The sequence below is a fragment of the Trachurus trachurus genome (assembly GCF_905171665.1).
Source record: "Trachurus trachurus genome assembly, chromosome: 19".
Classification (NCBI taxonomy): domain Eukaryota; kingdom Metazoa; phylum Chordata; class Actinopteri; order Carangiformes; family Carangidae; genus Trachurus; species Trachurus trachurus.
The window spans coordinates 18,387,231-18,414,412 of record NC_139913.1 but is presented as its reverse complement, the minus strand read 5'-3'; the positions used below and the strand labels follow the sequence as shown (position 1 = coordinate 18,414,412).

Below are 27,182 nucleotides of genomic sequence, written 5' to 3'. Positions count from 1 at the left end.
GCACAAAAAAAGACAGATGGCTTTAGTGTAATTACAAAGAAAAGTTTTAATGACATCTTAAGTTAGACGTTTTAAATATTGTCTATTTCCTTGGCTTCCATGATGAGAGGTCCGAAGTCAGCCAACCTTAATGAAATGATTCAACATTAACTGCGATATAGCAACAATACTTGTTGAGCCGATACAAGGCAGATGTTGGACAAACTTCACATAACTTACAATCAATCATTAATGAATTTTAACGTCAACACATATTTAATTCTGTAAAAATTAATCTTAAAATTTCACCCAGTCAGTGGAGGCGTGATACACGTAGAGGTGCTTGATTCTTGTCGCCCTATGAGCAACCGGGGGATGTGGTGGTGGTGGGGGAGGGGTGATTGGCACATCCACATTTTCCCTTGTCGCTACAACTCCACCCGGGCCGGTGCACCACAGTGACAGAAATCAAACACGCCAGCTGTTGCTAAGACACGGCTGCTCAGTAAACACATTCATCCAGATGAGAAGATACAAGGCTGTCAGTGCCTGCTGGGTTCAGTGCTTCATTTGGCTTCAAGTCCACGTCTTTGTATCCAGTGATGTTTTCCTGTGGTCCCAGTTCTCTAAATGGTCATAAAGTTTTATAAAAGAGAAAATGTTTGCCGCCACAGGTCAGGAGATCACTCCACCAGCACCACAGTGACTCTTCCACTGATTATATGTACTGTTTCCTTTTTCTCTTCATACAGGAGTTGAAACATGCAGAGTGTGTTGAAGTCATTTTGAATTTTAGATCCTATGAATTTGATCAGGTTTGATCACTTGTTCATTATTCTCTTTTACTATTTCATAAGCCAGAAACTCAGCTGGTGAAACCAGAGACGTTCTATTTGGTGAAACTGCGGCAACTCATCTTTCATCATTTCATCATGACTACATCCTGTTGTTGTAGCTGTTCATATGACTGATTGACAGTAAGTAAGAACTAGTACACATGACCAAAATGTCTTCACGCAACCCAGTTTCCTGTGATATGTAGAAAAAAAGACAACAATGTACATGTAATGTGGGGTTACACATTAATATTAATAAACTAGTTGTTTTCAATCTTTTAACTTAGACTATGCTCCACAGTCAGTCCATGTTCTTTTACTTGTGCGTTTATAAAGATAGAAGTGCTCAGAACAAAAAGCATTTTCGGTAAAAAGGGAAAGAAGGTGGAAGATGGAGGGATTCTGGTTAAAGAGATGAGAGCAGGAAGGGCAAGAGGGGGTGCTGGGAGATCCATAGAGTGGATAAGGGAAGGATGTGTGTGTGTGTGTGTGTTGGGGGGGGTTAATGAGAGCTGGTGTGTGGACTGCACAGCTCTGATCCTGGAGACTGAGGCTCTCAACTGTGTCGGGGGGTTGAAGGGGTCGAAAGGGACACAGGGGTTGTGTTTGAGGAGTAAAGTCACCTTCCCCCAGGACTTCCTAAAAGGAACCTGTGAGGAAAAGAAGTCAGAGACAAGCTGACACACAGATCCAACCGTAAACACAGTGACAGTATTGTAGCAGTGTAAATATCTTACCACTCTGCTCGTGCCTCAACTGCCACTCTCCTCACCAGCCTCTTCTTGTCGTCCAGAGGTTGAGCCAGAGCTCGCAGCACGCGGGCCCGAAACGGCATGATCTGAAACATACAAGTGATCAGAGACGGTTTTTCTTTTGCAATCACAATTTTGGTTTTATAAAATTTTGTATTGTCACGTGGCATCAGCAGCTCAAACTTATCCGCTTACAGCACTTGCTTTAGGTGAAGATGCTGTATTTTATTCATAGGCTTTGTGTGTGACATGATTTTATAGAGTCAATACCCACTGTTGACATAAAATAACTTGAGACAATAGGTTAGGTTTACTCTGTTTCAAAATTTTATAATAATATTATTCAGAAAATCACAACTCATCAAAAAAAATCTTGACCTAACTATGTACCTCAAACTACCTGAATGAAGAATCCACATCGATTGAATGGAAGTTAATGGAATATATGGGGTGGAGCATTTCACGTGAAATTCTTGAGTAAAGTTCCCTCCGAGATTATTTATACTTGCATACTGGCCAAGAAGAGACTCTCTCATTTGATATTTAACCGCACCACAAGGTTTTTCACACATAAACATGTTTAGAGTTTTACCTCATGTTCAGGGAAGCGGGACAGAGCGTGGATGCAGCGCAGTGAGGCGATCCTGACGCTCTGTGAGGAGCAAGAAACAGACAAAATGCTGTCAAGAGCTGGGACTAATGAACAGGTTCATGCTGTATGATGGACAGATCCGTCTGAATGATAAAGACCCAGTGTTATGCCACAACATATTTCTGTTTGAGAATAAAAATGAGAATAGAGATCAGTCAGAAGTTCAGCGTCTCACTGACCATGACTGGACTGGTGATGAGGGCCAGCAGCCTGCTGACCAGCGCCTCCAGCTGCTGTATGAGAGCTGGTAGTGGGTCGATGAGGACGGGCTCCAGACAGGACAGGGTGGACAGCTGGACGCCCTGATCGGGATACGACAAGGCCTCCAGCAGCAGAGACAGGAGCTGGACAGAGACAAGACCGTTCACATTATTACTGGGCCAGCAGACGGTCGCTGTCTACAGCAGCTTACGTAAGTGCTGTTTATGCATGAACAGCTTCCTGTTTACTCACCGCTGGCAGCTCAGTGATTTGAACCTGCTTTGGCAGTTTATTGACGATGTTGGACAGAGCCTTCAGGTAGTTGGGCTTCTTCTCTGGAGAAAAGACAGAAAATGTGTAACATTAACTGCGTGTAATGAAAGTAGGACAAAAACAAGGTCTGTCAATGTCTCCTGTAAACACTGAACTCTGCAGAGCTGTGGCTCGATACCTTGCGGCGCAGCATTGAAGCCCTGAACCAACTTTGCGGAATTCTCGCTGAAGAAGCGCTGGCGGTACATGATGCGGACGTCGGCATGGCAACCGCGGTTCAGAACGTCAGCGGATTCGCTCATCAGCAGCGAGAAGCTGTCCGCTGCCATCGGACCCAGGTCAGCATCGTCGAGCAGAGAGAAGAGCTTCAAGAGACACACACACATTTTGTCTGTGATGCTATTCAAGCACTCAGATAAGGAGTGTTAAATAAAGGAAATCATTATTCACCTTGTCAGTCAGTGCTGTGAACAGTGGGTGGTATCGGAGAAGCAAAGCTTTGGCCACCTGGAGACAAAGACAAACTCACTGCATTGTCTTTCTCTTATACTCAAATAATTTTGTTATTTTATAAATTAGCTATATTTATTTTTTGACATCTGACAATAAAAAATTATGAAATTGAATTAAACCTTTCCATATTTTCTATGTGAATCATAATCATGCAAAAAATGAGCAGCCAACAGACAGATATGAAACAGAGTAAGTCTTACCCAGACTATGAGGGTGAATGCCTGAGTGTGTGCAGCGGAGGATGTGGACTCCAGCTCTCTACACACTCTTTTCATCGTGCTCTGAATCAGACTGTCGAGAGAATCGCCTGCAGAAAAAACCCAAAGAGAAATCCTAAGTTTCTATTTGACAAGATGAAGCTCTACGTTTCTCCAATAAAACTTGTCCCTGTATCAAACTGACCCTGTGATCTTTTGTTGACCAGCCCAGCGAAGCACTTTGCAGCAGAGGTGTATGACAGCGGGTGGCTGCAGGTGCAGCTCATCTCCTCCAGCTGTGACAGCAGCTGGTCCATCCGGGGCACCTCCACCTTGACCGCACACGGATCACAATACACGTCACAACACAGCTTCAGGAAACACAGCAGTGAGTTTTAAGACTTTCAGTAAAAATGTAAAAAGGCGCTGAAGATGAAACTCACACTGCGAGGTAACGAACACACGCAGCCGATGAGCAGGCAAACCATCTGAGACTGGCTCCATGAGTCCCCCTGCTGCTTCAGGACAAACATTACACAAAATCATTACGCAAATCCTTCAAAAAATAACCTCTAATTAAGGTTTCTGAAATATAAAATATGTAGGTATCCGTATTTAAATTTTGCAATACAGTTGACAACAACAAATTTGTTCTTTTACCAAAATAGAAGGAGACAATCTTTAAAGCAAACATCTTGTATACACACATTTCTACACAAACAGACCTTGAGCAGCTGGATGTGTGAGGGGAAGGAGTTGTCAGGCAAAAAGGAGACGTCTCCGTCCAGGAAGAGAGACACCGCCCTCGACGCCGTCTGTCCCGCCAGCCTGATGACACCAATCGCCCCGGGAGGAAAACCACACAAACCCCATGAAACATGCTTTTTACATCACATCAGTGCAAAAAACATCAAAGTGCATCAAAGACAGAGAAGTGAGACACAGACAGGAAACTGATGCAAAATATTTAAGGTTTCCCAAGTGCAAGGTTGAGAAAAGATCGGAGAACTGATTTAAGAATCATAAACATAAACAATCAAAAGGTTTTCAAAACGGCTTGTTCACAACTGTTTACAGTGTCACAAGTTCTTCAGACAGAATGGCTGCAAGATTAATAGAGAGAGTAGGGTTTTAATTATGAAGCGTATGAATGTGATCTGGGTTTAAAATGCAAAAGACTGTTGTAGCATTTGTCCTTTTCTAAACCTACTCTCTGCAGAACTTCATTAAGGTCTTCATCCTATGGATTATAGATTCGCCATGTACTTTGACGTTGTACCAAAATACAATATCAATCAAATATCATAGGGATAAACTTTTTGCAGCATTGAATTGATTTGAACTGAATTGAATTGAACTGAACTGACTTGAATTGAATTGCATTGAATTGAAAGCCTTTATTGTCATTGCACATTAAAATATGAGATTGAGAGCGCTACTCCACAGTGGTGCATTCAACAAATATAATAAATGTGACATAAAATAGACCAGAGAACAATCAAAGGACAGTCTTAAATAAATGAAGTGCAGGTGCTGTTGTGCATAAGGCAAACAGGTGGACCGATTTTATTTACTGTGTTTGTTAAATGAGATTATGGCATTGGGAGAGAAGCTATTTGTAAATCTAGTGGTTCTGGATTTGATAGACCTATGGCCCCTATGGTAAAAGTTCAAACAGGTGGTAACCGGGGTCTATATTGTCCTTAACGATGCTGTTGGCTCTTGAGAGAGTGTTACTGATGTCTGACAGAGAGGGGAGTTGTTACACAAGTCTTCTTGAAAAAGGAAAAACAAAGACAGAAAGAGCAGCAGAGAGATTGCACTGACTTTGGCTGTAGCCTGGAGCAGGATGTGCTGATGACTGGGACCATCGCAGACAGGACCACCTCCTCTACCAGAGGGCTGCTACGACCAGAGGAACCGTCACCTGCAAAGAAAAACATTCACCAGTGTGGTGACAGTGAGAAACAAAGGCGGTGTGAGGTCACCGTTAAACACAAGCCAGGTACGGTCAGACTCCTCTAGTGATATCTGATGCTGGGATGGAGGATGAGAGATTAGGAAGAGCTGCTCACCCTGCAGAGCTGCTTGGAGCGCCAGTGAGAGCAGGCGTGGGACGATGACATCATGGAAGCACTGTCCCGTCTCCTCTGTGTCCTGAACCTGCTCCGCTATCCTCTGGAGGCTGCGACACGCCAACACCACCTCCTCTACTGAGAAACCCACGCTGCCTGAAAACGACAAGTGTCACTCATTGGCAGTTTCATATATCCTGTCTGATGATACTGTTATTCTGCTCTTATGTTTTTGGTCTTAATAATGTATTATCTGTTAATTCTTCTACATATATTTTCTTCCTTGTGTCGAGGTAATGTTTATTCTGTAGTAATTGGAAGTCAGGCCAGAAGGGGAGGGTAGGAGGAATGGGCTGATCTGGTATTTATGTTCATATTCTTGTACAGTGTTGCATTTTTCAGCTCAAGGGTTTTTATGTTGTTGTTTTTTTTAAATCAATAAAGACAAAAAACAAGTGTTACTCATATGAAGTTTCCTATTGAATTTATACAAGACAGTTCATGTTGGCACACTGAAGATGGGAGATTTGAAGAGTCAGCTAACAGTCACTTATACAGAAAGTGATTGGTTAAACATTTTGGCAAATTGGCCTATTGACATAATCCTTATAGTCTTACAGTAGGAGTAGGTTCGTTACCTTTAATTGTTGGTGCCAGCTATTTTTAGCTAGGAGGAGGTAAATTCATGCAAAACCGCTGATGCGCATTCCCGTCGGTAGCAGTTTTTCGGCAAGCAGTCTCTGCATTTACCTCTAAAACAACTCTGTCTCATAACGTTCTGTTATTATCTCATAGCGTGGTGAATGTGCAGGTCACAACTTGTCCACCAGAGCGTTTTGGAGTTGTTGGATTGTGTATTTGATGAGTTTGATGAGGGAAACCAAGAAATCCCATCTGCGTCTGTAGCGTAGCTCTGAGCAGCTTGCAGCTCTGCTCCGCCGTTCTAAAAATAGCTTGCACCAACAATTAAAGGTAACGAACCTACTACTAAAACTATAGGGATTATTGCAATGGGCCAATGTGCCAAAATGTTGAACTATCCCTTCAACACGTTATATATCATTTGTCAAGTATCATACCTCCTGTCTCACTCCACCATCAATTTTCCAGAAGAGCAATTTATGAATAAACAATACCATTCTTATGTGGTCGTGGATAAACCTCTATAGTACTAAAACTCAACATCTGTGCAGACGGATCACCTGTGTGTGCTGAGCTGAGGACCTCCAGGAGGACCGGCGTGCTCTCCCGTACAACACTGGGTTGGGTGGACACAGCAGCCAGAGCGGACAAACACCGCTGACGCACTGCATGATGGGATTGCTGCTCCGAAGCCACTTTGTTGCTGTCTTGATCCATGGGCTCTGAGCAGAGAGAGAAGAGAAAGAGGTTTATTGGGTATTTCATTATTTTATAAAATCGTTTATGCCAGTCTTGATTCTGTAATTAGAGATTAGATTAGAGATTTATTGTCCTCATATTAACACAGAGTGCATCAACATGACGGTCAGTGCAATAAGAAAAACACAATAATAAAAAAACTATCTAAAAAAACAGTGTAATATTAAATAGTGTAGAACTGTTTCTTAATTTGAAGAGATTTTGACATTGACAAGTTTTAAATAGAAAATCAACTGTGATTAATTGAGGAAAATTCCTTCAAGTACTTCAAACAAAAAACACATGTCAACATATGTAGAGTGCTTCTACATTTTCCATACTGCGTGTCCACATGTCTATTTTTGGTCAAGGCTTTTCACTTACCATCAAACATCTCCTTCTTTAGCCTAGGGATCAGTTTAGTGATGAAGGCTGCTGGGTGAAGCTCTGCTAAGGCTCCGGTGCACTCTACCACAGCCAGGCTGGAGGCACAGACAGGACGTTATAGAGACACAGACAGTGTTTAGTTCAACTGAAATGTCCTGATTTTGTTAAAAATAAAAAGGGAACGGAAGCTTAAAGCTGTTGCTCTGTTTCATTGTTTTGTGTGTGAGAGAGAAACAGGAAAGTAGCAAAAAAAGGAATCAAATGATTAATAGATGAAAGTTGAGCTGACCTGACTCTGTCATCCTCCTCTTTCAGCAACAGACCGATCAGGTGATCAACAGCCCGCTCAATGTCCGAGTCCAACAGCAGACCTGAGAGAGAAAGTGTGAGTAACACCTGAGACGGGTGCTGAATTTCTGACTCTGCTGTGTGTTGTAAATTGAAGTGATTTACTGCCTCTCACCTGTTTGTTGGGCCAGTATGGTGAGCAGAGAGGTGGCTGTGATCTGCAGACTGGAGTTGTTCTCTGTCAGAGCTGAAAACACCATGCTGCACAGAGACTCGCGGAAGGCTAGAAGCACCCTCTCCTCTGATGAGCAGGGAAGAAACACGGAGACACAGAGTTAAAATCTGGAGTTTGTTTCAGACTTTGAGGAAAGTTAACTCTGTCCCTTGTCTCCATTGTCACAGAACATAAATATACAGTGATGAAAACAATACTAATACAATATAAACATGCACAAACTTCAATGTTAAGAGATTAAACTACATGTTGTTATGTTGTTGATATTCCTCCCTCACAAATGGAGGAACTATGATTTGATGGTTAATGATGTTTTCTACATTTTTTATGGTTGTGAAAATAGAACAAGAGCCAGCTGTAAGAGGGGGAGGTCAGACATGACCTGACAGCCTGGAGCAGATCTGACACACTGAGCTGTCTGATGAATGAAGCACTCACCATTCTCCAACGACTGGCTGGTTTTGACTGACTGGATGAATCGCAGCACCACCTCCAGTAATGTCCGTCTATGGGAACACTGTTAGAGAGGACAGAGTCAGCCTTTGTTGTCTATTATAAAGTTGCCCCGACCAGGAAATAAGCATGAAAAACCACAGTGTAGATATTCAGTAGAATTGTTGTCTTTGTTTTCTAATTTTAGATATTTTCTTTCTCTTCCTCTCATTTTTTAAGATTTAATTCTTTTACACTGAGGTGGTCAGTCCTAAATGGGTTTAAGTGCACACCCACCTCCTCAAAAACTACAATGTTTGAAGCATGCAAATAAAGTCAACGCACTCAAAATCAAACTTGTATCAGAAAGTAAAAGTAAAAGCTCAACTCATCCTATCAAACAGCTATAAATTGTTTAAATTAAGCTAATAAACATATATATATCTCAGTTTTATTTATTTACCTGTGAATTGCTGTTGTACTGCTCGATGAGAGAGGGCATAACAGCCGTTGTTATGATGTGACTCGCCCTGTTGGAGGCGCTGCAGGCGGCCTGCAGCAGCTTGGCGCTGGGCCACACGAGCTTCAGGTCCGGCTCAGACAGGTGATGTTTACAGTCTGAAACAACATCATCAATAACAACACTGGGCTTTTATTGTAGATGAGATACTGAGGAGAAAGTTTAGTTCCTTGTTTAGCTGCCGAGTCATGGGTGTGTTATTGAAGTTGTAAAGTGTTCGTAAACTCTTAGTAGAGAGACTTTCTGGGCCAGAAAAGGCAGCTCTCACTAAAAACCTCTGGATCTAGTGTTGATCTTCAGTGTCTCACATTCTGTTTTAAAGGCTTTACTGCCCTGAATAGAACAACTCCCTGAGGACATTTCTGGATTCTGATTGGCTGGAGGGTGTGGATATAATAAAGTAGACATTTTATATACGTTTGTCTGCACCACTAAATTAATATCCACTGAACTGTAGGGAAAGAAAACAAAAACATACGTTAAATGTCATATTGACAGGTTAACAGTCTTGGTGGTACTTGGTGGTTCTCAGCCAACCAGCACAAGACTGTTGACAAGACATTTAACTGTGAATGTGTGAACAGTCATTGTGGTGATAATTTCCTGCCCATCTGTACAAGCAGCGCTACACTGCAGCGAACCCTCCCATTACCACAGCGCTGACACATTCACTTCATCAGCACTGTTATTGCATCAGGACATTTAAGTCAGTTTAAGTCTTTTCTATTTCGGCTGCTTTAGTGTCATCCAAGGTCACTTCATAAAACGAGTGAATTTTGCATTTTATGCGATCAATTAATTCATGTGTTTTTATTTGTTTTTTTTATAACATGTATGCACTTAGGTTAGATTTCTGCATTTCACCTTTGAGAACCAGGTCCAGGAAGGTGCTGAGGGCGTCTTCAGAGTCAGAGTTGAGGACTGAGCGAGACAGACAGGAAGTGAGCGCGGTAAGAGCAGCGAGGCCTGCAGACTCGATCCTCTCGCTGGATGTCTGAAACACCTGCCATCAAACAATGAGAGGAACATTTAACTTCACGCTCTCTAAGCAGCTTGTTTACTCTGGTGTGGATGGTGAAACAACAAAGGAAATGGTTATTCTAATGCACAACTGTAATCAGTTTGTTAAGCTATTTTACATACAACATGAGGGTCTTGTCTAAAGTCTTAGACAAGACATACAGTAAAAGACTCCATCTTGTTTTACTTGAATTTCAAATGCACAACCAACTGCATCTGTTCCTTTCTTCTCATACACTTTGGTCTCGCTTACATGAATCATCACTCACTTCTTTTGTTTAAGGATTTTGACTTGTACAGCACCTTACTGCCATAATCTGGTGCCATCTGGTGACAAACAACAAACTAATCACATCAACACTGTGGAGATTAAAACTGCTGATCCAGAGTTGGTTGACACAGCTGTAAAGTTGTTTGTTGTTGTTAAGTATGTATTGATATTAGTACTCTAACACTCGAACGCTAATCACAAAATCAAACCTTCAATATTTTATGTACTAATAAAGCTTAGACACCACATTTGTACAACAGTCACTACAATAACACTTCTGATATTAATAAAACCCACCTCTCTGCGCACTGACGTCCACAGTCCCTCCAGGAATTCTGCACAGTCCTTATGTTCATACTGTGACACACTGGCAGTCTGCAAAATATGGAGTTCATTAACTTTTCTGAAACTGAATTTTTACTTTTCTAACCCTTTACCAGCACATTACTCGATCAAAATAACTAATCAGACACACATGTATGCATATTTTAGCAGCAGCACGTTGTTTTCTCCAACACCACAGGATGGTGAAGGGAGGATATTTTAGAAATGGGCTCAGGAATCTCACCAGAGTGTGCAGCGAGTCCAGCTTGGCGCTCTGAACGTCCGAGTCCAGCTTCTCAATTATAAGAGGCAACAGGAACTGTGACGGTGCAACAAACAGATCATGAACACCAACTCATACAGCTCACACCGTGTCCATTACACCAAAAAGCAAACATAAATGGACCCACCTCTGCAAATTTAGGCGTCCCGCTGAGGACGGCCCTCAGTGCCTCTATCAGCTCATCTTTGGTGATGCCGTGGGGGTCGTTGGGAGGCTGGGGTGGAAAATTGATGGTTATTAAAACACAGGGAAATCATTTATGAACATACACATTCACAAATGTAATAAATACATCACCAGGGAGAAGCTCAGCAGTGACACATTCTCCATGTTAATAATTAGTGTCTCTTAGCAATGCAAATTCTATGAATGCATCACAATAGCATTACCTGTTCATGCAAACTTAAACTTAGTAGTGAATGGAGCTTGTAAAAACATAATTTTCATCCATGTTTAAACATTAATTTCCTGATCATTCCAATGTGCAATTGATTTAAGTTAATAGGTTTGAAATTCATGTTAAAAAATCTAACACTTCCTCTTTGGTGGATGGTTCATTCTGTGCAGCTTCTCAGTTTGGTTTCAACTGCTATCACACAAGAAATCTTAACTAAACCACAAAATATTCATGTCAAAGACCAAGAAGGCATTGTAAGATTTCGACGTGATAAAAGCATATCACAGTCACCATACTACACAAAACACGGCACGTCATATCGGCAGCACCGTGGTTTGCCTCAGAGTCAACAAACAATCACAGAGATGTGATGCTCAGTGACGTAGAGAGTGCGTGCGTGAGCAGATGAGGAGACGGTGGCTGTATTTTTGTTTTCAAAATTCGTCTGAGGTGGCAGGAAGTCGCTGATGACATTTCTGTCTGCTACGCTCTGTTGCTTTCATCAGCTCTTGGTCCAAAGCAGCTGAGCAAACAGGGACTTACGGGGGAGAAGTCGATGGGGAAATAGCAGGACGTCACTTCAAACAGCTCCTCTGTGAATTTACCTGTGACAGCAAACAGGAAATGAACGGGAGGTCAAATAGATAAATACCCCGTTAGAGTTAGAAGAAGGTGAGTAAAAGGTCAAAGAGACACAGACAGTATGAAGACACCAGTGAGAGAGATGCTGTTTTCTCTCACCTAGGTCGTAGCCTCGGTGGATGATGTTCTTTGCAATCTGGAAAGCTAACTGGAGATTGCGAGGATCCCTCTCACCGTCCATTGACTGGACAAAGCCAAATACAAAGTCGGCCCCCAGACCTTTCAGTTCTGTGGATTCATCAAAAATGGGAGGAGCCAGATTTATTCAGGTTTGTTAAATACATGACAGAAGCTGCAAAATGAAGGGAACAGTTGCCAAGTTGGTGGAGTTGCACCACCAAAATCTTTTTTAGCGCTTCCTCTAAATCTGAGGAAGTTCGGGACTGGTTAGTCAGACAGAGTATGACTAAAACTCAACCGATTCACTGTTTTATATGAGACGGAGAAAAGAACTGGAAAACAGATCTGGAAAACAACTGGACGAAAACCCTGCGTCTTACCGGCCTCCCTGGTTTCCATGAGGTTGATGAGCATGTTGTAGACACATGATCTCTCAGCCAGCATCAGAGACTGAGGAAAAATGAACAAAACCACAATGCTTACATAAGAGCAGTTATGTATGTATCAGGTTTACCCATAAAATATGAATACAAGAGGGGTGGTGGGTTATTTATATGTATTTAAACCAACTTGCTGCAATTTATAAAGGTATTCCTGAGGAACAGCGATTGAGTGTACTTTGTCTAAGAGTTGTGGAGGATGAATATCACTTTGTGTTTCACTGTCCACTTTATCACGGTTTAATAAATGTTTTATTTGAAAAAAATCCAAGAAAAGAATCACGATTTGTTTTGTATCACTGAAAGTTCTGTTGGTTGGTTGTTTAAGGAGGAAGTATTTACTTTATCTACGGTAAGTTCTTGGAGAAGGCATGGCAGTTGTGCAGGAGAACAGGTGAAAATTCACATTTTCAGAATATTAATTGTATTTTATTTTTATGACTATCTTGGATATTATCATATTTGATTTACGTGAGTGTTACTTACTCAATATAAAATCTTATTGTTACACAACATCAAAACTCACCTGTACATGAACATCCTGAAACAAAGACCTCAGCATGGACACAGCTGAGCCCGGAGGCAACACTGTACATTTTGTCTGGAAAAAACACAAACACACACAACGTCCATGTTGCTGTCATGTCATCTGAAAATTCTCAAAAATGACTCTCGTAACTATCCAGCATAAACCAACTTGCAGATGTAACAGTCGGTTAATGTAATGCCGGGTGTTTCAGATGATGTTTTCACTGAGAATCTATCACAGTCAGACACTCACCAGTGCTTTGAGCCCCTGCAGGACAGGTGGAGTGATGACGTAATGGTCCTTCAGACGGTTTTCATAGAAGGCAATCAGTACTTCCACTATGGAGAAGAGGAACAGGGATATATATATGTGTTACTGATAATGACATTGGTAATTGTTTCCCCTTTTTTCCATTCATTGATAGCAAATGGAGCTTTCCATGCAAATACCATGTTTCAAATTCCACCATGATACATTCATTCATGACAGTTTCCAAATACCCTTCAGAAAATATGGTGCCTGTTGGTCAAGACAATCACCAAGAAGTAATGAGAAGTGAAAAATAAAATATAACAAAGTGAAAAAAGATGTGTACCTTCTGCCACTGTAAGATTCCCATAGCACTCATGCAAAACCTCAGACAGCAGCTGGACTCCTCTGGCTCGGGTGTGAGGCTGGGAGCTCGTCAAACTCAGTCTACAGTCGAGAAAAAGATACAGAAGTAAATGAAGAGTATTTGGAGTATTTAAAATGCACCTAAAATTGAGTCTAGCGGTTTCTTTTTTATAGAAGCCTCTGACATATCAAATAAACATTTGAGGAGGTGACGTTCAGCTATTTCAAAAGACATAACTAACTTTGTTAGAACTTCATCATGAAACCATGTTGTGTCTTGATATCTCGATATTTCTAATGTCATGCATCTCTGAAACCTCTTCACTCCCACATCCAAAGACAAAGAAACACGACATTGACTGCAGCATTGTCATGCTTTACAGTGTAATTATTATTATTGTGAGGATGCTGACAACTCACCCCAGCGCCTCCACCAGCTGCAGTATTGTGAATTGTCCATCTTTGACACCTGAAAATAAAAACACATTTAGTGAATTGTTAATAACACTGGTGCAATAACCAATTTTACCCCATACAGAAAACTGACCTGACACGAGTTATCTCTGGTAATCTACAGATTAACTAGGGGCATTTGGCGAGGTTCAAAGGTACAGAGTTCATTGACAGGATGCTTTCAGCCGGACACAAACACTGCAGCTAGCAAGCAGCATGTGGTTAGACCACACCGAGCTAGTGGTCAAATTCACTACACTACTAATGTGACAGTGCAATAAAACACTAGGAATATATTCAGTATGTGTTAGGAAGTAAACAAAGTAAGCAGACTATAAGCGCAACGGGTGTTTTTTTGTGTCATGAGGTCGTAACACCACACAGGATGTTGTGGCGCTAAGTTAGCTAGTTAAGCATCATGCAATGTTGCGCATCGTCGAGGCGGCAACTCTGCAGCCCCCAACGGCGTTTATTCACACCGCACCGACCTGAAGACATGTCAGGGGAAATGAGACGAAGACTTATTTACCTGTCGCTGTATCTTTGGCCTTGCTGTCTTGTAGTCCCGAGACAAATTCCTCCACCAGAGACAGCAGCAAGGCACTATCCGCAGCCATCGTGCCCCTGAATCTCAAATGACACTGCGCATGCGCCAAAAGTTCGGCGTGAGAAGCAAAACTGGCAAATTTTACATAAAGTTTTAAAAACCGAATCGGTAACGGACAATACCATGTCGAATTGAAGGCATTCTGACTTTTTTTGTGAGATTTAGCAGTGTATTAGAGGTTGAAATAAAACTAAAACATTTAGTTAATGGTGCTGCCTTCAGGTACTGTCCGAATTTTTAAACACTACAAAGAGAACATCCTCGCTAACGTGGGATTTTCTGTGCTTTTCCTAATGTGCATGTTCTACCTTCTTACTTACTTGCTTACTTTGTGTTATTATTATCTTTTAATCCTCTTTAAATTAATGAATATCCGCATAAACAAGAAACAATACACACGGAACAGACGCAACGTTGTTGTGTGTATCAGACTTTCGTCGTCCATTCATAGTTGTCCTACACCCTGACGTACGGGAACGCAACACCTGCATGCGTGCTTACGCTCAGGCGTAAAAAAGTTCGGTGGTGCTACTAGCTCTGCCGCTAGTCACCTTTCACCAGCAGGGAGGGAAGTAACGATTTGGGGGGATTTAAACGGCTAAGCTCCGGAGACAGTATCAAGGGATTGAAGTTGTACATTGAGGGCTGCGGGAAAAGTGTAACCACCTTACCACAGCTGGGAGACAATCGTCGTGTAGGGGAAGTGGTCACGAGTGCGCGGAAGTTTGTGTTTACTGATGTTGAGGTAGCTAGCTGGCTGGCCCTGTTAGCCTGTTAGCGAGGAAGGTGCGCTGCTGCTGCTGTGGACACCGACATTCACAACTAACTCAACTTCACAGGCAAGTTAGGAAACATCCATGTTGTCGGTTTTAGCGTAATATTTAAAAACAGATGTAAGGGATAGCTGTCGGTGTGGCAACCTCAAACTCTCCTATAGCGTCGGTGTGGGCCACGAGCTTTGAATCGTCTGGGGTCGTGTCCAAACACAAGTTAGCGCACAGATACAGAGAGAAAACGCACATCGAGCCCGCAGGTACGGCTCAGTCCTGCGGTATCAAACACGACACCGATTCCCCCCGTTTGCGCCGTCACGAATGACATCGGGTTTGCAACTCCGGACCTGCTGCGACCCTTCCTCCTCCTCTTCCTCCTGCCCCATCGGACCGAGTTCATCACCGTCTTTGTCCGTGATGGGCCCCCTGCTCAGCTGGTGAGACGCGTGGATAAACAGTGTGCCATCTGACCATGGGAGGATGTGTGGGCAGATACTGGGAGGGCTGGGAGGACACACAGAGCCGAGGGTCGTCCAGGAACGGTGGACGAGGAGGTAAGAAGTGTGTGAGTGTGTGTGTTTGTTAGTGAACTGGTATTCATGCAGTGTCAGAAATCACATCTTGATTAATTCACCTGCTGTGATCAAAAATGAATCTGACAGCACCTATCCTGCTTATTTGGATTAATTTTAAGTGCAAATAAACTCAAAATACATCACATGACATATCTCTCAAGGTGATAAAGTATCAAATATGTGTCAAAATCTACTAACAAATGCACAAAAAGACTACTAGAGGTTCCTGAAACTCGCACTGTTTAGATGTATTCCACTCCTGCATCTCAAGTGACCAACTTGTTCTTGGGTTTCACCTCCTTGTTCACCTTTGTTTTGATGTGGGGGAAACTCTGGCTGCTGGTAAACATAGTAAATTACACCTAGGTGCAAAACCACGCACCTGAAGAAAACAGGACTCTGTAGTCAAGTAGGGATTTGATTTTACAATGCACCACGTTTCTTCTCACGCAAATAGAAACACATATCAGCAGCATGCATGCTTGGACCAAAGTGTATACAAAGGCCCAGCCTGTGTGTTGATTAGATAGTGATCATATTGTGCAGGTACAAACGTTGGAAGTGTTAGCGCAAATAAAGGGGGAAGGACGTGTACAGGTACCAGTTTTAATTTTGGATATAGGCAGTTTCTAGAAGTTTCTAGCGACACAGTCTGAGTTGAAAATATAAGTGTAGTTACATTTCTCCTGTACTGGACACAGACTTAACAGTGGCTTTGCCTCATCAATACACCAGCTTGTCGCACCTCTCTTGGCCAGTGCTCTGACTGTGGTGTCCCAGACCTGTGCTATTTAAGTTGAGCATCTATGTACGGTGTTTCATCTCAACACCGAGTACAGCCAGACTCACCTACACTGCACCCACATTCTCCTGGCTGACACTGCACCTATATCGAGAGAAGACCTGACAATTTTCTCACCCAGCAATTTCAAGCCTCGCTCTAATCCCACCTGGGTCAACAGCAGCTATCTTAAAAGTGGCACCGTGGTCGCCCTGCATGTGAACGCGCAGTCGGGGATCAAGCAGGATGCCGTGCCTGCTGTAAACCGCCAGCAAAGCAGAGGAGGCCGCATTGATTCCCCCCGAAGTTGCTGATGTGCCGATTATTCACATCAGGGACTTGAGTTCATGTCCATTATTACCTTCCCCGCAAGATAACATTCTTCCAAAGATAAACACTGGCAAACTGCCACATTTTGTTCTTTTTACACTTGTCTTTGATAGTGACGGATGGAATTTGGATTGCTGCTTCAGCACTTAGCGAGAGTAAATGTTATATTTATAACCAGACTAAACTCAGTGACGCAGGCGCCGCACAGCTGAATTGGCAGTCTGAAATTCTGCATAGTTTTGACCCGCAGACAACAACGTCGGTGATATTTAGCACAACCTTTTATGACAGATGGAGCGATATGAGCATTATCAATGTTTTAATGGGTGAAGAAAGGAGTTGTAGATTTGTAAGTTCAGGAATTGATGTAAAAAGACGTTCAGCTACCTGCTGAGGTGTGGCAGTAAAGTCCTTACATCAGTTTGTCAGTTCAGCAGTTAAGAAATATGCGATTTTTACCTGAAGCAAAATAGTGTAGACGGGTGATTCAGAGTCAAGAGTGAAATATATTTGAGTTCCTGCATCTTTGGCACAGCCGTTCCCTTGATAGTTGGCGTCTGTTATTCATTTGGACGCAGGTTGTGTCCCTTTGTTTCCCACTGACGGAAAGTTTTTCAATTAGTCTTTTTCCAGCTGGAATTGTCTCCAGTTTACATCACAAAGACGGGATGTTTTCAACATGTACTCCAGATTTGGATCACAGAATGAAGGAGACTTTTTGACCCCATGTCCCCCTGGAGATAACCCAGAAAACAACCCCCATCAAATATAGATTAATTTCCAGAGCAGAACATGACCCTTTTTTAAATAAGTTTTCCATTTTTGTTTCTTACCAAAGTGGCGGATGTACAGACTATTTAAAGTCAAAGTCATCACAGCTGAGATTGCCGGCGGTTTTGGCGCCGGTTCGTGGTAATTTCCCACCCTGATCGGTATCAACAGACACTCCCCACCAGAGCAGGCTGCGACCGTGAAGAACAAGTCATGTCATGTCCTGCTGCGTCATTGACCGGCTCCTCCAACACGACTCCATCTGCGCTGCTGGACACGCCCTCGTACAGACAGCCATGTGAGAGGCAGCAGGTACAACAGAGGAATAATCTGCCATCTCTTCATCTGTCACAGCATGGGTGGATTCATTTCCGCCCTCAACCAAGAGTTCGTCCTTAGTTTCCTTGAACAAAACAGCTCTGATTTTTGAATTGTACTGAAAGGGCTAGAGATGAAACAAAAAAAGAAGGGAAAAAAAGGCCACATTTGGTTTAGATAATCTGTAGTAGAAGTAGAACAAGTCTGGACAACATGTCCACTGTGTCTGAAAAGTTAAGAGGTATCCTCTCCGGAGTTCGCATGAGAAGATGGATGAGAAGGTTTATGAAGCAGAGCTGCTTGTTTACTTGAGTTCATTTAATTTATTTGTGAGAGGCACTGATGTCACTGAGGTAAGACGCTTTGCATAACATTGTAGCAATTTTCTCATTTCCATCTGCACACAGAATACAGTATGTACAGTCCAAAAAGAGCACACAATATACATCACAATACAAATATACGTCACTGTCACATTTCATATGCTGCTTTGAAAACAGGATTAAAGGGATAGCTCAACATTTTGGCAAATTGGCCCATTGCCATAATCCCTATAGTCTTAGCAGTAGGTTCATTACCTTTAATTGTCGGTGCAAGCTATTTTTAGAACGGCGTAGCAGAGCCGCGAGCTGCTCAGAGCTACGCTACGGAGGCTCATGGGATTTCTTGGTTTCCCTCATCAAACTCATCAAATACACAATCCAACAACTCCACAACGCTCTAGTAGACAAGTTGTGACCTGCACATTCACCACGCTATGAGATAATAACGGAACGTTTTGAGACAGAGTTGTTTTAGAGGCAAATGCAGAGACTGTTTGCTGGAAAAACTGCCCCTGATGGGAACGCATCAGCAGTTTTGTATGAATTTACCTCTAAAATAAGTAGTAATAACGTTCCGTTATTATCTCATAGCGTGGTGAATGTGCAGGTCACAACTTGTCCACCAAGCGTTTTGGAGTTGTTGGATCAATTGTGAGTTTGATGAGGGAAACCAAGAAATCCCATTAGCCTCCGTAGTGTAGCTCTGAGCAGCTGGCCGCTCTGCTCCGCCGTTCTAAAAATAGCTTGCACCAACAATTAAAGGTAATGAACCTACTGCTATGACTATAGGGGTTATGGCACTAGGCCAATTTTCCAAAATGTTGAACTATCCCTTTAAAGTCATTTAATTCCAGAGTGAGTTAAAGCAAAGGGGAGACTTTCTGTCCACTAGAGGTATTTCTTCAGAAATCAATAATGGGAGAAATTTAATTACCTTCCGGTGCAGTGAAGGATGTTTTTAAAAGCCACGCTATAGATCAGGACTGAGTCAAGATACAGAGGCCGACTTTATCTGTAGTCGCAGAAAGACAAATGCGTTGTTGCGGCGATAAGACGTCCAGCTGTGAGGATCAGACTACACGTGGGAACGTATGTTTGTGTATGTTCTTATCTGTCCGGCGGAAATGCAGCCACACGTAGATCCAGTCTTGGTCTGGTTGAAAGAGTTCACTTCCCATCCATCCTGCGTTGCGCTCCAGTTTATGTTCTACATTGAATGCTGTTAAAGAGCAACACAGAAAACACCCTACATTAATTATTTGCCTCATGTCGGGGGAATGCGAGAGGCTGTTAAATATCTTTACGGGGCCAAAGCAACTGTGTGTGTGTTGTGTTGTGTTGTCGTTCTCTTCCCAGAAACAGGTAATCTTTCAACAGTCCTCCGACGACTCCGAGCCTCACATGACTGTTGTGTTTGTATCCTCACGCGCCGCAGCCTGACGCCTCGTATATGAACCTTATACCTTGTTTATGACTTGTTTCATTAACACTCACATATACGACCCAGCACGTGGCACCTGCTCATGTATCTGTCGGACATTGATTCACGGCTCTGTTTTGTTTTGACAACAAAGGGCCGATCAATCAATCGCTCCAATCAATCACATGCTTTTCCATACACGTTGTCCACTGTGACCCTGGTATTTACATAAAACAGGACTTTTTTTGTGCTTCCACCTCTTTACAACAGTTTAAGTATTAAACTTTCCCACACCTCCTTGTGCTGACTGTGCAGCGTGTCCACAGTGTATCCTCTGTAGATGTCAGGGAGTGTGTCAGTGTCAATAACAGTCAGTCAGTCCTCCCTGTAGGAAGGGACAGACGGTAAAACCCTAGAGCTTGAATCACAGGAGTAGCTCACAATACTTCACTGTATTATTAAAATACAAACAAAAGACCATTCAAACCGAAACTGCAATAATATATCATATCTAATCTAAACACAATATGATTTTTTTTGTGTGCATATGATGCAGCCCTATTGAGACTTTTTTTTTGCAGTACTGTAATAGATACTTTAAAAAATTAAAAATTAAAATTAAAAAATATTATAGCAAATTCCCCAGTCTGACTCGTGTATGTTGAATAAACACATATACACAGTAGTAGACAGATATACAGGTGCATCTCAATAAATTAGAGTATCATGGAAAAGTCATTTTCCAGTAGTTCAAGTCAAATAGTATTGAGTTCATATAGTAGATAGACATCTTCCATTTCCAGAAGGCCAACATTTTCATATTAAACATGATTTTTTTTAAATGGTCTTTTGTAATATTCAAATTTTTTGAGACACTGAAATGTAGGTCTTCATTAGATGTAAGCCATAGTCATTATAATTAAAATAAATTAAATAAATAAGGACAATAAATGTTTCATTCTGTATGAAATGGATCCATATAATGTATTAGTTTCACTTTTTGAGTTGAGTTACTGACATAAATAAACTTTTCCATGATATCTAATTCATTGAGATGCACCATAGATTACAAACGGTGCGAGACGAAGCTTCTTGTTTGAAAGGAGGAAGCACATGGGGTTGGTTTATTGTGTGACTGCATAATAACCACCTGGCCTGTGTTGTTGTTTTGCTTGTGACTTGTGTTGTATCTGTGAATACGGACCAAAATGTGACAGACACACTCGGATCCTGTCACAAGCACAGGACGGTGAGGAAAACCCGTTCGTCTCAGTTGGGATCCTTCTCCCGCTCCAAGTGTTAATCCTACACCGCCGCACGTCCAACAAATGACTCCTCCGGCGCTGCCCTGCACTATAAATAATTTGTTTGACAGAAAGGCAACCTCTTGGATGCGTGCTGTCTCTTGTACGCTCTTCTCCGTTTTCCATCAACTCGGCTCCTCTGGTGACTGGCATCGCTGCCTCGGGCGTTTGAACGGGGGGGAAGCTTAAGCCCGTTCAGCCCCCTGACATTAGAGGATACTGACAACAGGAAGTGAAGAGGCTGAATGTCAGCACTCGTGTCGAAACATCTCCAGTAGCAGTGATCTGTCACAGCCAGGAAATGTTATGAATTTAAGATGAGGGTCAGACATGTTGCTCTCCGGATGCTAGCCTGTTGCCTGTTGCTGGTCTACGTACTTGAATAAGCGCTTCCCCCCTGACCCAGCTGTGTTTTGGGTTAATGCTAAGTGGTGGGAAACGCGTGTAACATTACCCACGCGGATATAAGCTACACATGCTTCATGCATATTGCAAACTCTGAATGACCTCCTAATTTTAGATTCAGATGACATAGTGGGGTGAGGCGGGGTGGGGCGTGCGCTGTCTCTGGTGACAGCGAGCTGCATATCTCTCTGAAGGCCAGCTGTGTTTATGACGGCCAGGAGATGAAAGCGGGATGTGAATTTACGGAAACGCCATGGTAATTAGACATTAATCTGTTGTGCGGGCAAACATTGGAGACCTACTTAAATCATTTGTACTGTAATCATCATTCAACCTGTGGAGTTTTTGACCTTTAGTATCAAAAAACAGGGCCTCAATGCATCCGGCATGTTTGTTAACAGATATGAGTGATAGAAATTGCAATATTGTAAAGTGCAAGATATGAATCTTAGAGGAGGCAATTTTTATTATATGAAGGTCAAATGTGTCACAACATTATTGTGCATTGTTTGCACCATAAGTGTTGTGTTACTACAGAGATGCCCTGGCAAACAAATCATATTCTCAAAATCCGAAGGGATGTGTTTGTTCAGAACAAGAAGCAGCAAACATAACATCATCAAATATATATTTTTGAAATGAAACTTGACTAGAATTTCACACAGAAAATGCTTATCACACTTAATATCTGCCCATATCATCACCATTATGTTTTTTTTTTGCAACCATAGCATAAATGTACGCCTGCCTGGTGCTTTCAGGTTCCTCTCGTCACCATTTGACTTTTTTGTTTTTCCTCCTACAGTGTAAAAAATCAGTGCACATCCCCAAGTGCAAATATTTTGGCATCACAGGGCAAACACACAGGACTCCCTCTGTAAATGTCAGATTTTAAAGACTTTTTATACCGTGCACATATCAGTGTTTGTCAGTTTGTGTCACTCACTGTCCCTTATTTGCACGGTCATTGTGGTATTCTAACTGCTGTTCCCAGGCTTTACATGCCATCTTGTATGTTTCTGTTCACCGCTTCCTGTTTTGGTTTCATCCCATGCCATGCAAATCGCTAAAATTGCACTTTGCTAAACAAGCCAGCAGGAATCACAATGAGGTCACCAGATCTCACACATCCCTCTGACAAAATACTGGCAAACGGTAGTTCACAGGCTGCCATGGACCTGAAGGCAAAGGAATAAAATAAAAACAAAAAAAAACTCAAGTTTAAGAATTGAATAAAACAAATCCTGTTCATTGTCTAAAGTGGATGATAATCCTCTATATTTTCTCTACCTGTAACAATCCTCTGTGGTTTTTTCTTTCCATCGCAGGACGTAATGAGCCTCTGAAGAAAGATCGTCCCAAGTGGAAGAGCGACTACCCGATGACGGAGGGGCAGCTACGGAGCAAGCGGGACGAGTTCTGGGACACGGCGCCGGCCTTCGAGGGCCGTAAGGAGATCTGGGACGCCCTGAAGGCCGCCGCTGTGGCGCTGGAGTGCAACGACCACGAGCTGGCCCAGGCCATAGTGGACGGAGCCAACATCACACTGCCACACGGTGAGAACGGAACATGCACAGTGAAAATAGCAGGTTGACCCCCGCCCCCACCCCCGGTCAACCAGAACATAAATTCAGATAAACATCAGCAGAAGATTATTTTTGGATTCGACAGCAGATTTAGAGCTTGAACTGTCCTCCTCCTCCTCCTCCTCCTCCACTCCCCTCTGCAGGTACCCTCACAGAGTGTTACGATGAACTGGGGAATCGCTACCAGCTGCCCGTCTACTGCCTGGCTCCACCCGTCAACCTCATCTCAGAGCGCAGCGACGAGGACCCCAGTGACAGCCCCGAACCCCCGGTAGCACCCAAAAAGGAATTCCAGCTCAAGGTACCTCAACAAGCTCTGAACAGACTTCATATCTCGTTTTTCTAATTGAATCGAGCCTTGAAGAGCGACTGGACCCAACCACTCACACCTCCACTTTTAATGTTGAGAACCACAATTACATATAGAACTTATTTTAACGTTGACTATGTTTACAGCATATTCAGAGTAAGGTCCATATAATGGCTGTGGCAATATTCTGAATAGGGTGTTTACATACTCACGCTACTGGAATATTACTGTTTACATGTAAATCAGCATATTCTGAATAACACTAATAGTGGTAGCCGCATCAGGTGCGTTCTTTGTCCCCATTGCAGTGTCACACATCCCAACACTTCATAATAGTCATTTCAAATATTAAGCCTGGCTGTTGTTTCTCCCTCCCTCCAAAAATGAAATGACATCTTTTCTTTGAAAAAGTCATGTGTCTTTTGTTTTACACAGGGACACATCATGCTATGAAATAATAATGTAACATTATTATTTCATAGTGTGGTGAATGTGCAGGTCACAACAAGCGTTTTGTAGTTGTTGGACAAACCCTACCCCTATGACCATATTGGGATTATGGCAACAGGCAGATTTGCCAAAATGTTGAACTATCCCTTTAACAGCTGTAAACCAGAGCATGTTGTTGACCATGATTGCTGAGCAAATATGGGAATATTTGTAGGAATATTTAGGGTGTTTACATGTCTCAATAATGTGACGAAGCTGGTGATACTTCACGTGTCCAATAACCTTACTCTGACCCGACTGTTGACATTGTCATGACTTATCTGGAATATGAACTTATTCAGGTTAATATCAGTATTTCTGTGCATGTAAACATGCTCAGTGTTAGCAGCTGGTTCCAGTCGGTGTTTCACTTACTCCCTGTCCTGCTCTCAACTTACCTTCCAAAATTTTAAGTAGTTAAAGTGACTTCAAAAGGAAATGTTGTAACACTTGTAAATTACCACTTTGCAGCTATTAATACACATTCTTTTATGCTGTTCTCTACTGATTTGTTTTTCAAACACTCATCCTGTTGATGGCCCACGCACATGGGACAGAAAGTGAAAAACGAGGAGTGCAATCTCATCTCCAGACACAACAGGCTGTTTTGCAGGTTCCTGTTTTGGTTTATAGTTGAAACATGAGTGTTAACCGTGTTCCCCTGCAGGTACGACTGTCCACGGGTAAGGACCTGCGTCTCAGCGCCAGCATGGCCGACTCCATAGGGCAGCTCAAGAAGCAGCTGCAGGCCCAGGAGGACATCGACGCCACCCACCAGCGCTGGTTCTTCTCCGGCAAGCTGCTCACGGACAAGACGCGGCTGCAAGACACTAAGATCCAGAAGGACTTTGTCATCCAAGTCATCGTCAACCCGCAGGCGCTCCGAGCGCCCAAACCATCGCCCGCCTCACCTGAATAGCGAAGAACAAAGAGGGGATGGGGGGTGGGGGGGCAGCTGGAGAGGCGATTTGCAATGGGTGGCGAAACACTTTAGGACCAGAGGTGCCTCCTGATGCTGGACGGAAACTGTGGAGGTACAAAACTACATGAGGGAGTAACTTTAAAGTGCTGCTTTCTTTCATCTACCACGTGTCATTGTATTTTTTTTTTCTTCCCCCTTTTTGTACGTCGGGTTGTTCTCGAGTCACCACACTAACTCTGGAGATTCTCTTCCCCTCGTCTCTTTGAACCCTTTCAAATCAAAGCGGAACTTATGCTAATGAGCAGCCTTTTCTAATGTGCGTTTTGTCATTGTACACACCGCACATGCAAGGACCCGCTGGCCGCTGCCCCTTTTTTCTCCTGCACTAACTATGGTAATGGTAACTAAGTGCCAATGGAAGAAATGCAGAAGTGTTTGTGTTGGTTCTAAAGCACATTTCTCCCAGGACTGCACTGCAATCCTCTACTCCTACACACACACACACATCTACAGGAGGGAAAGGCAGAGAGTGTGATCTCCAACATCTTGTTTCCCTATTTTCTTTTTTTTTCTTTTATCAAGGAAATAATGTAATCTGAGCTTTTTTGCACATTTGAAGATTATTACTATACTTTTGTGGTAGTTTGTGTGCCTTCTACATGAAAACAAAAAAAGGGTCAAATATCCTGAAAGATGCTAGTTTTACCACTAGATTAAGCCTTCTGTATTTTTGTTAGATTCAGGAACTCTTAGATTGACCCAAGCTATAACTGCTGCCTTTTTTAATGATTTCACAAGTCATGCTGACAAAACATATGGTGTGTGGGTGCTGACGTGTGCGTTTGGGCAAAAGGAATTGTGTATTTTACCCACGTGATACATTTAATTTTGACATAGCTCGTAGAGACAAGACTGTTCCCTTGTGTACAAGTCATAGCTTTGTGGTCAATCATATCATTTTTTTTTTGTTTATGGAAATGCAAAAGTCATGGTCTTAGATTGGTCTTATTGACCAGTGAATGACCCCTCCCCCAACCCCACCCCCACCCCCATCCCCCAGACCACTAGGGGGCAACAACACAGCCCTGGTATAATCAGTACAGTTGCTTGGGGCACCTGATGAATGTAAATCCAGTATTGGCTCACCTTCTGTCCTCTGTGGTTCAGTTGTTTCAGATATTTGTCGCATTTTGTTCTTGACTTTCTTCACCAGCAGACGGATGAGTGAGAGTGAGCCGGTTTTGGCACAAAATGGCTACCGACAGGTTTTATATGTGGGAGGGACGGGGGGGGAGAGAGGCGTGAGGAGGCGACCGTGTGGAGCAGTGAACCAAAACAATGAGCTGAAAAGCTGCAGATCTAAGCATCAGTCATGAGTGGATCTGGGAGTACAAACTTTCCAGGACAGGGAGTTCATTTTCTTTGCGTCATTTAAAAGTTGTGCATAATTTAAAGGGCCTATACACTAATTTTAGATGGGAACAAACTAGCGTACTTTGCCTGTAAAAACGTCCTTACAGCTGAGAAAATAACCTCTATGATGTCACTAGGGTTATCCCAGCTTGGGGAAGAATTTCATCACAAAAGCTTGTAATATTTTATCATAGGAGCCAAAACACCACACAAGGGGCTACCATCAGGATGCATAAACCTCCATAGCTTTGATCTTTTGATCTCTTCTTTTTTGACCTCTCTTGCAGTCCTATGACTCCTAGTCCTATAGATTTTATCAGAAAGGGTTAAAAATATATGTAACAGTGTTGTGTCTTTTCCTCAGTTGACTATTCACTGTACTTTCATGTTAACACACCTAGTCTTTGCACAAGCCGCGTTGCCTGACAGTTCAAAGCGTCTCTAACTAAGCAGTGGGCTGGCTGCAGTTTTCCTTTTATATAGTTGTACAGAAAAGCACAACGTCAGTGTGTTTGCACTGTGACCGATCGGGGTGGTCCAGCAAAGATAATTGTTTTGAATGGAAAAAGCTTTGTCCAGGTTTGTCGCCAACCCACGAATGTCTGCCAGGAGACACAGACGCATTGGCTTCAAACAGCGTCACCCAGAAATGATGCTGCTGCTGCTGGCAGCTCCTGGCTAAAGATGCCATTAACGTTGACGCATTAAAACACTGTGGCTACGTCCACACCGCAGCTTTAGATTCAGATTTAGTTTCCCACCATCACATGGCAACAAAATCCACAAGTGTCTTGAAACCTGAGACATTTATCATACATTTGATAATTGATCTTTGATCAGACTTATTGCGTTTGGTCCAGTTGGTTCATTAATAGTAGCTTTTTGACATTTTTAAAAAGCTAGTGAATTGTGAAATCTGATCACTGCTCATTACTTTAGTTTGTGGGTGTAAAATAAAAATAAAAAACACTGAATTTGAATTCATAGAATACTATATTTTAACTTGAAAATGCCAGAATTTAAATGAATAACTTTCACAGT

The 27,182-nt window shown here is 42.6% G+C and overlaps 2 protein-coding genes across 3 annotated transcripts; one reads left to right on the top strand and one right to left on the bottom strand.

The window, feature by feature from the left end:
- Positions 1-34: 34 nt before the first annotated feature.
- On the bottom strand, positions 35-14,450 carry mms19 (MMS19 homolog, cytosolic iron-sulfur assembly component). 2 transcript variants are annotated; one of them, XM_083994354.1, is made up of 31 exons: positions 14,344-14,450; positions 13,782-13,830; positions 13,342-13,442; positions 12,999-13,084; positions 12,744-12,818; positions 12,158-12,227; positions 11,757-11,885; positions 11,559-11,620; positions 10,746-10,832; positions 10,580-10,654; positions 10,309-10,386; positions 9,585-9,723; positions 8,664-8,818; positions 8,207-8,285; positions 7,709-7,834; positions 7,535-7,616; positions 7,243-7,340; positions 6,681-6,842; positions 5,479-5,634; positions 5,231-5,330; positions 4,129-4,231; positions 3,847-3,921; positions 3,609-3,735; positions 3,407-3,513; positions 3,144-3,200; positions 2,872-3,058; positions 2,673-2,755; positions 2,399-2,563; positions 2,160-2,219; positions 1,553-1,653; positions 35-1,465 (listed from the first exon to the last, which is right to left on the bottom strand). In XM_083994354.1, exons 1-31 carry the CDS (start codon positions 14,429-14,431, stop codon positions 1,435-1,437), a joined length of 3,093 nt encoding a protein of 1,030 aa, XP_083850480.1. In that variant the 5' UTR covers positions 14,432-14,450; the 3' UTR covers positions 35-1,434. The 2 variants fall into 2 exon arrangements, with proteins under 2 accessions (XP_083850480.1, XP_083850481.1); XM_083994355.1 differs by having other exon boundaries at positions 3,847-3,918.
- Positions 14,451-14,969: 519 nt separating this feature from the next.
- Positions 14,970-26,425, top strand: ubtd1b (ubiquitin domain containing 1b). Its single transcript, XM_083994973.1, has 4 exons — positions 14,970-15,748; positions 22,750-22,977; positions 23,151-23,308; positions 24,474-26,425. The coding sequence occupies exons 1-4, from the start codon at positions 15,667-15,669 to the stop codon at positions 24,723-24,725; spliced, it is 720 nt and encodes a 239-aa protein (XP_083851099.1). The 5' UTR covers positions 14,970-15,666; the 3' UTR covers positions 24,726-26,425.
- Positions 26,426-27,182: the final 757 nt, after the last annotated feature.

What these genes read in the sequence shown, in the direction of transcription:
- mms19 (XM_083994354.1), bottom strand. Translation starts at nt 14,431, where the DNA reads ATGGCTGCGGATAGTGCCTTGCTGCTGTCTCTGGTGGAGGAATTTGTC. An exon ending in CATTCACCCTCATAGTCTGG is followed by an intron (nt 3,201 to 3,406) that starts GTAAGACTTACT and finishes CTTTGTCTCCAG; the next exon opens with GTGGCCAAAGCTTTGCTTCT. An exon ending in AAATCACTGAGCTGCCAGCG is followed by an intron (nt 2,564 to 2,672) that starts GTGAGTAAACAG and finishes GTCTCTGTCCAG; the next exon opens with CTCCTGTCTCTGCTGCTGGA.
- ubtd1b (XM_083994973.1), top strand. Translation starts at nt 15,667, where the DNA reads ATGGGAGGATGTGTGGGCAGATACTGGGAGGGCTGGGAGGACACACAG. An exon ending in CAACATCACACTGCCACACG is followed by an intron (nt 22,978 to 23,150) that starts GTGAGAACGGAA and finishes TCCCCTCTGCAG; the next exon opens with GTACCCTCACAGAGTGTTAC. An exon ending in AAAAGGAATTCCAGCTCAAG is followed by an intron (nt 23,309 to 24,473) that starts GTACCTCAACAA and finishes GTTCCCCTGCAG; the next exon opens with GTACGACTGTCCACGGGTAA.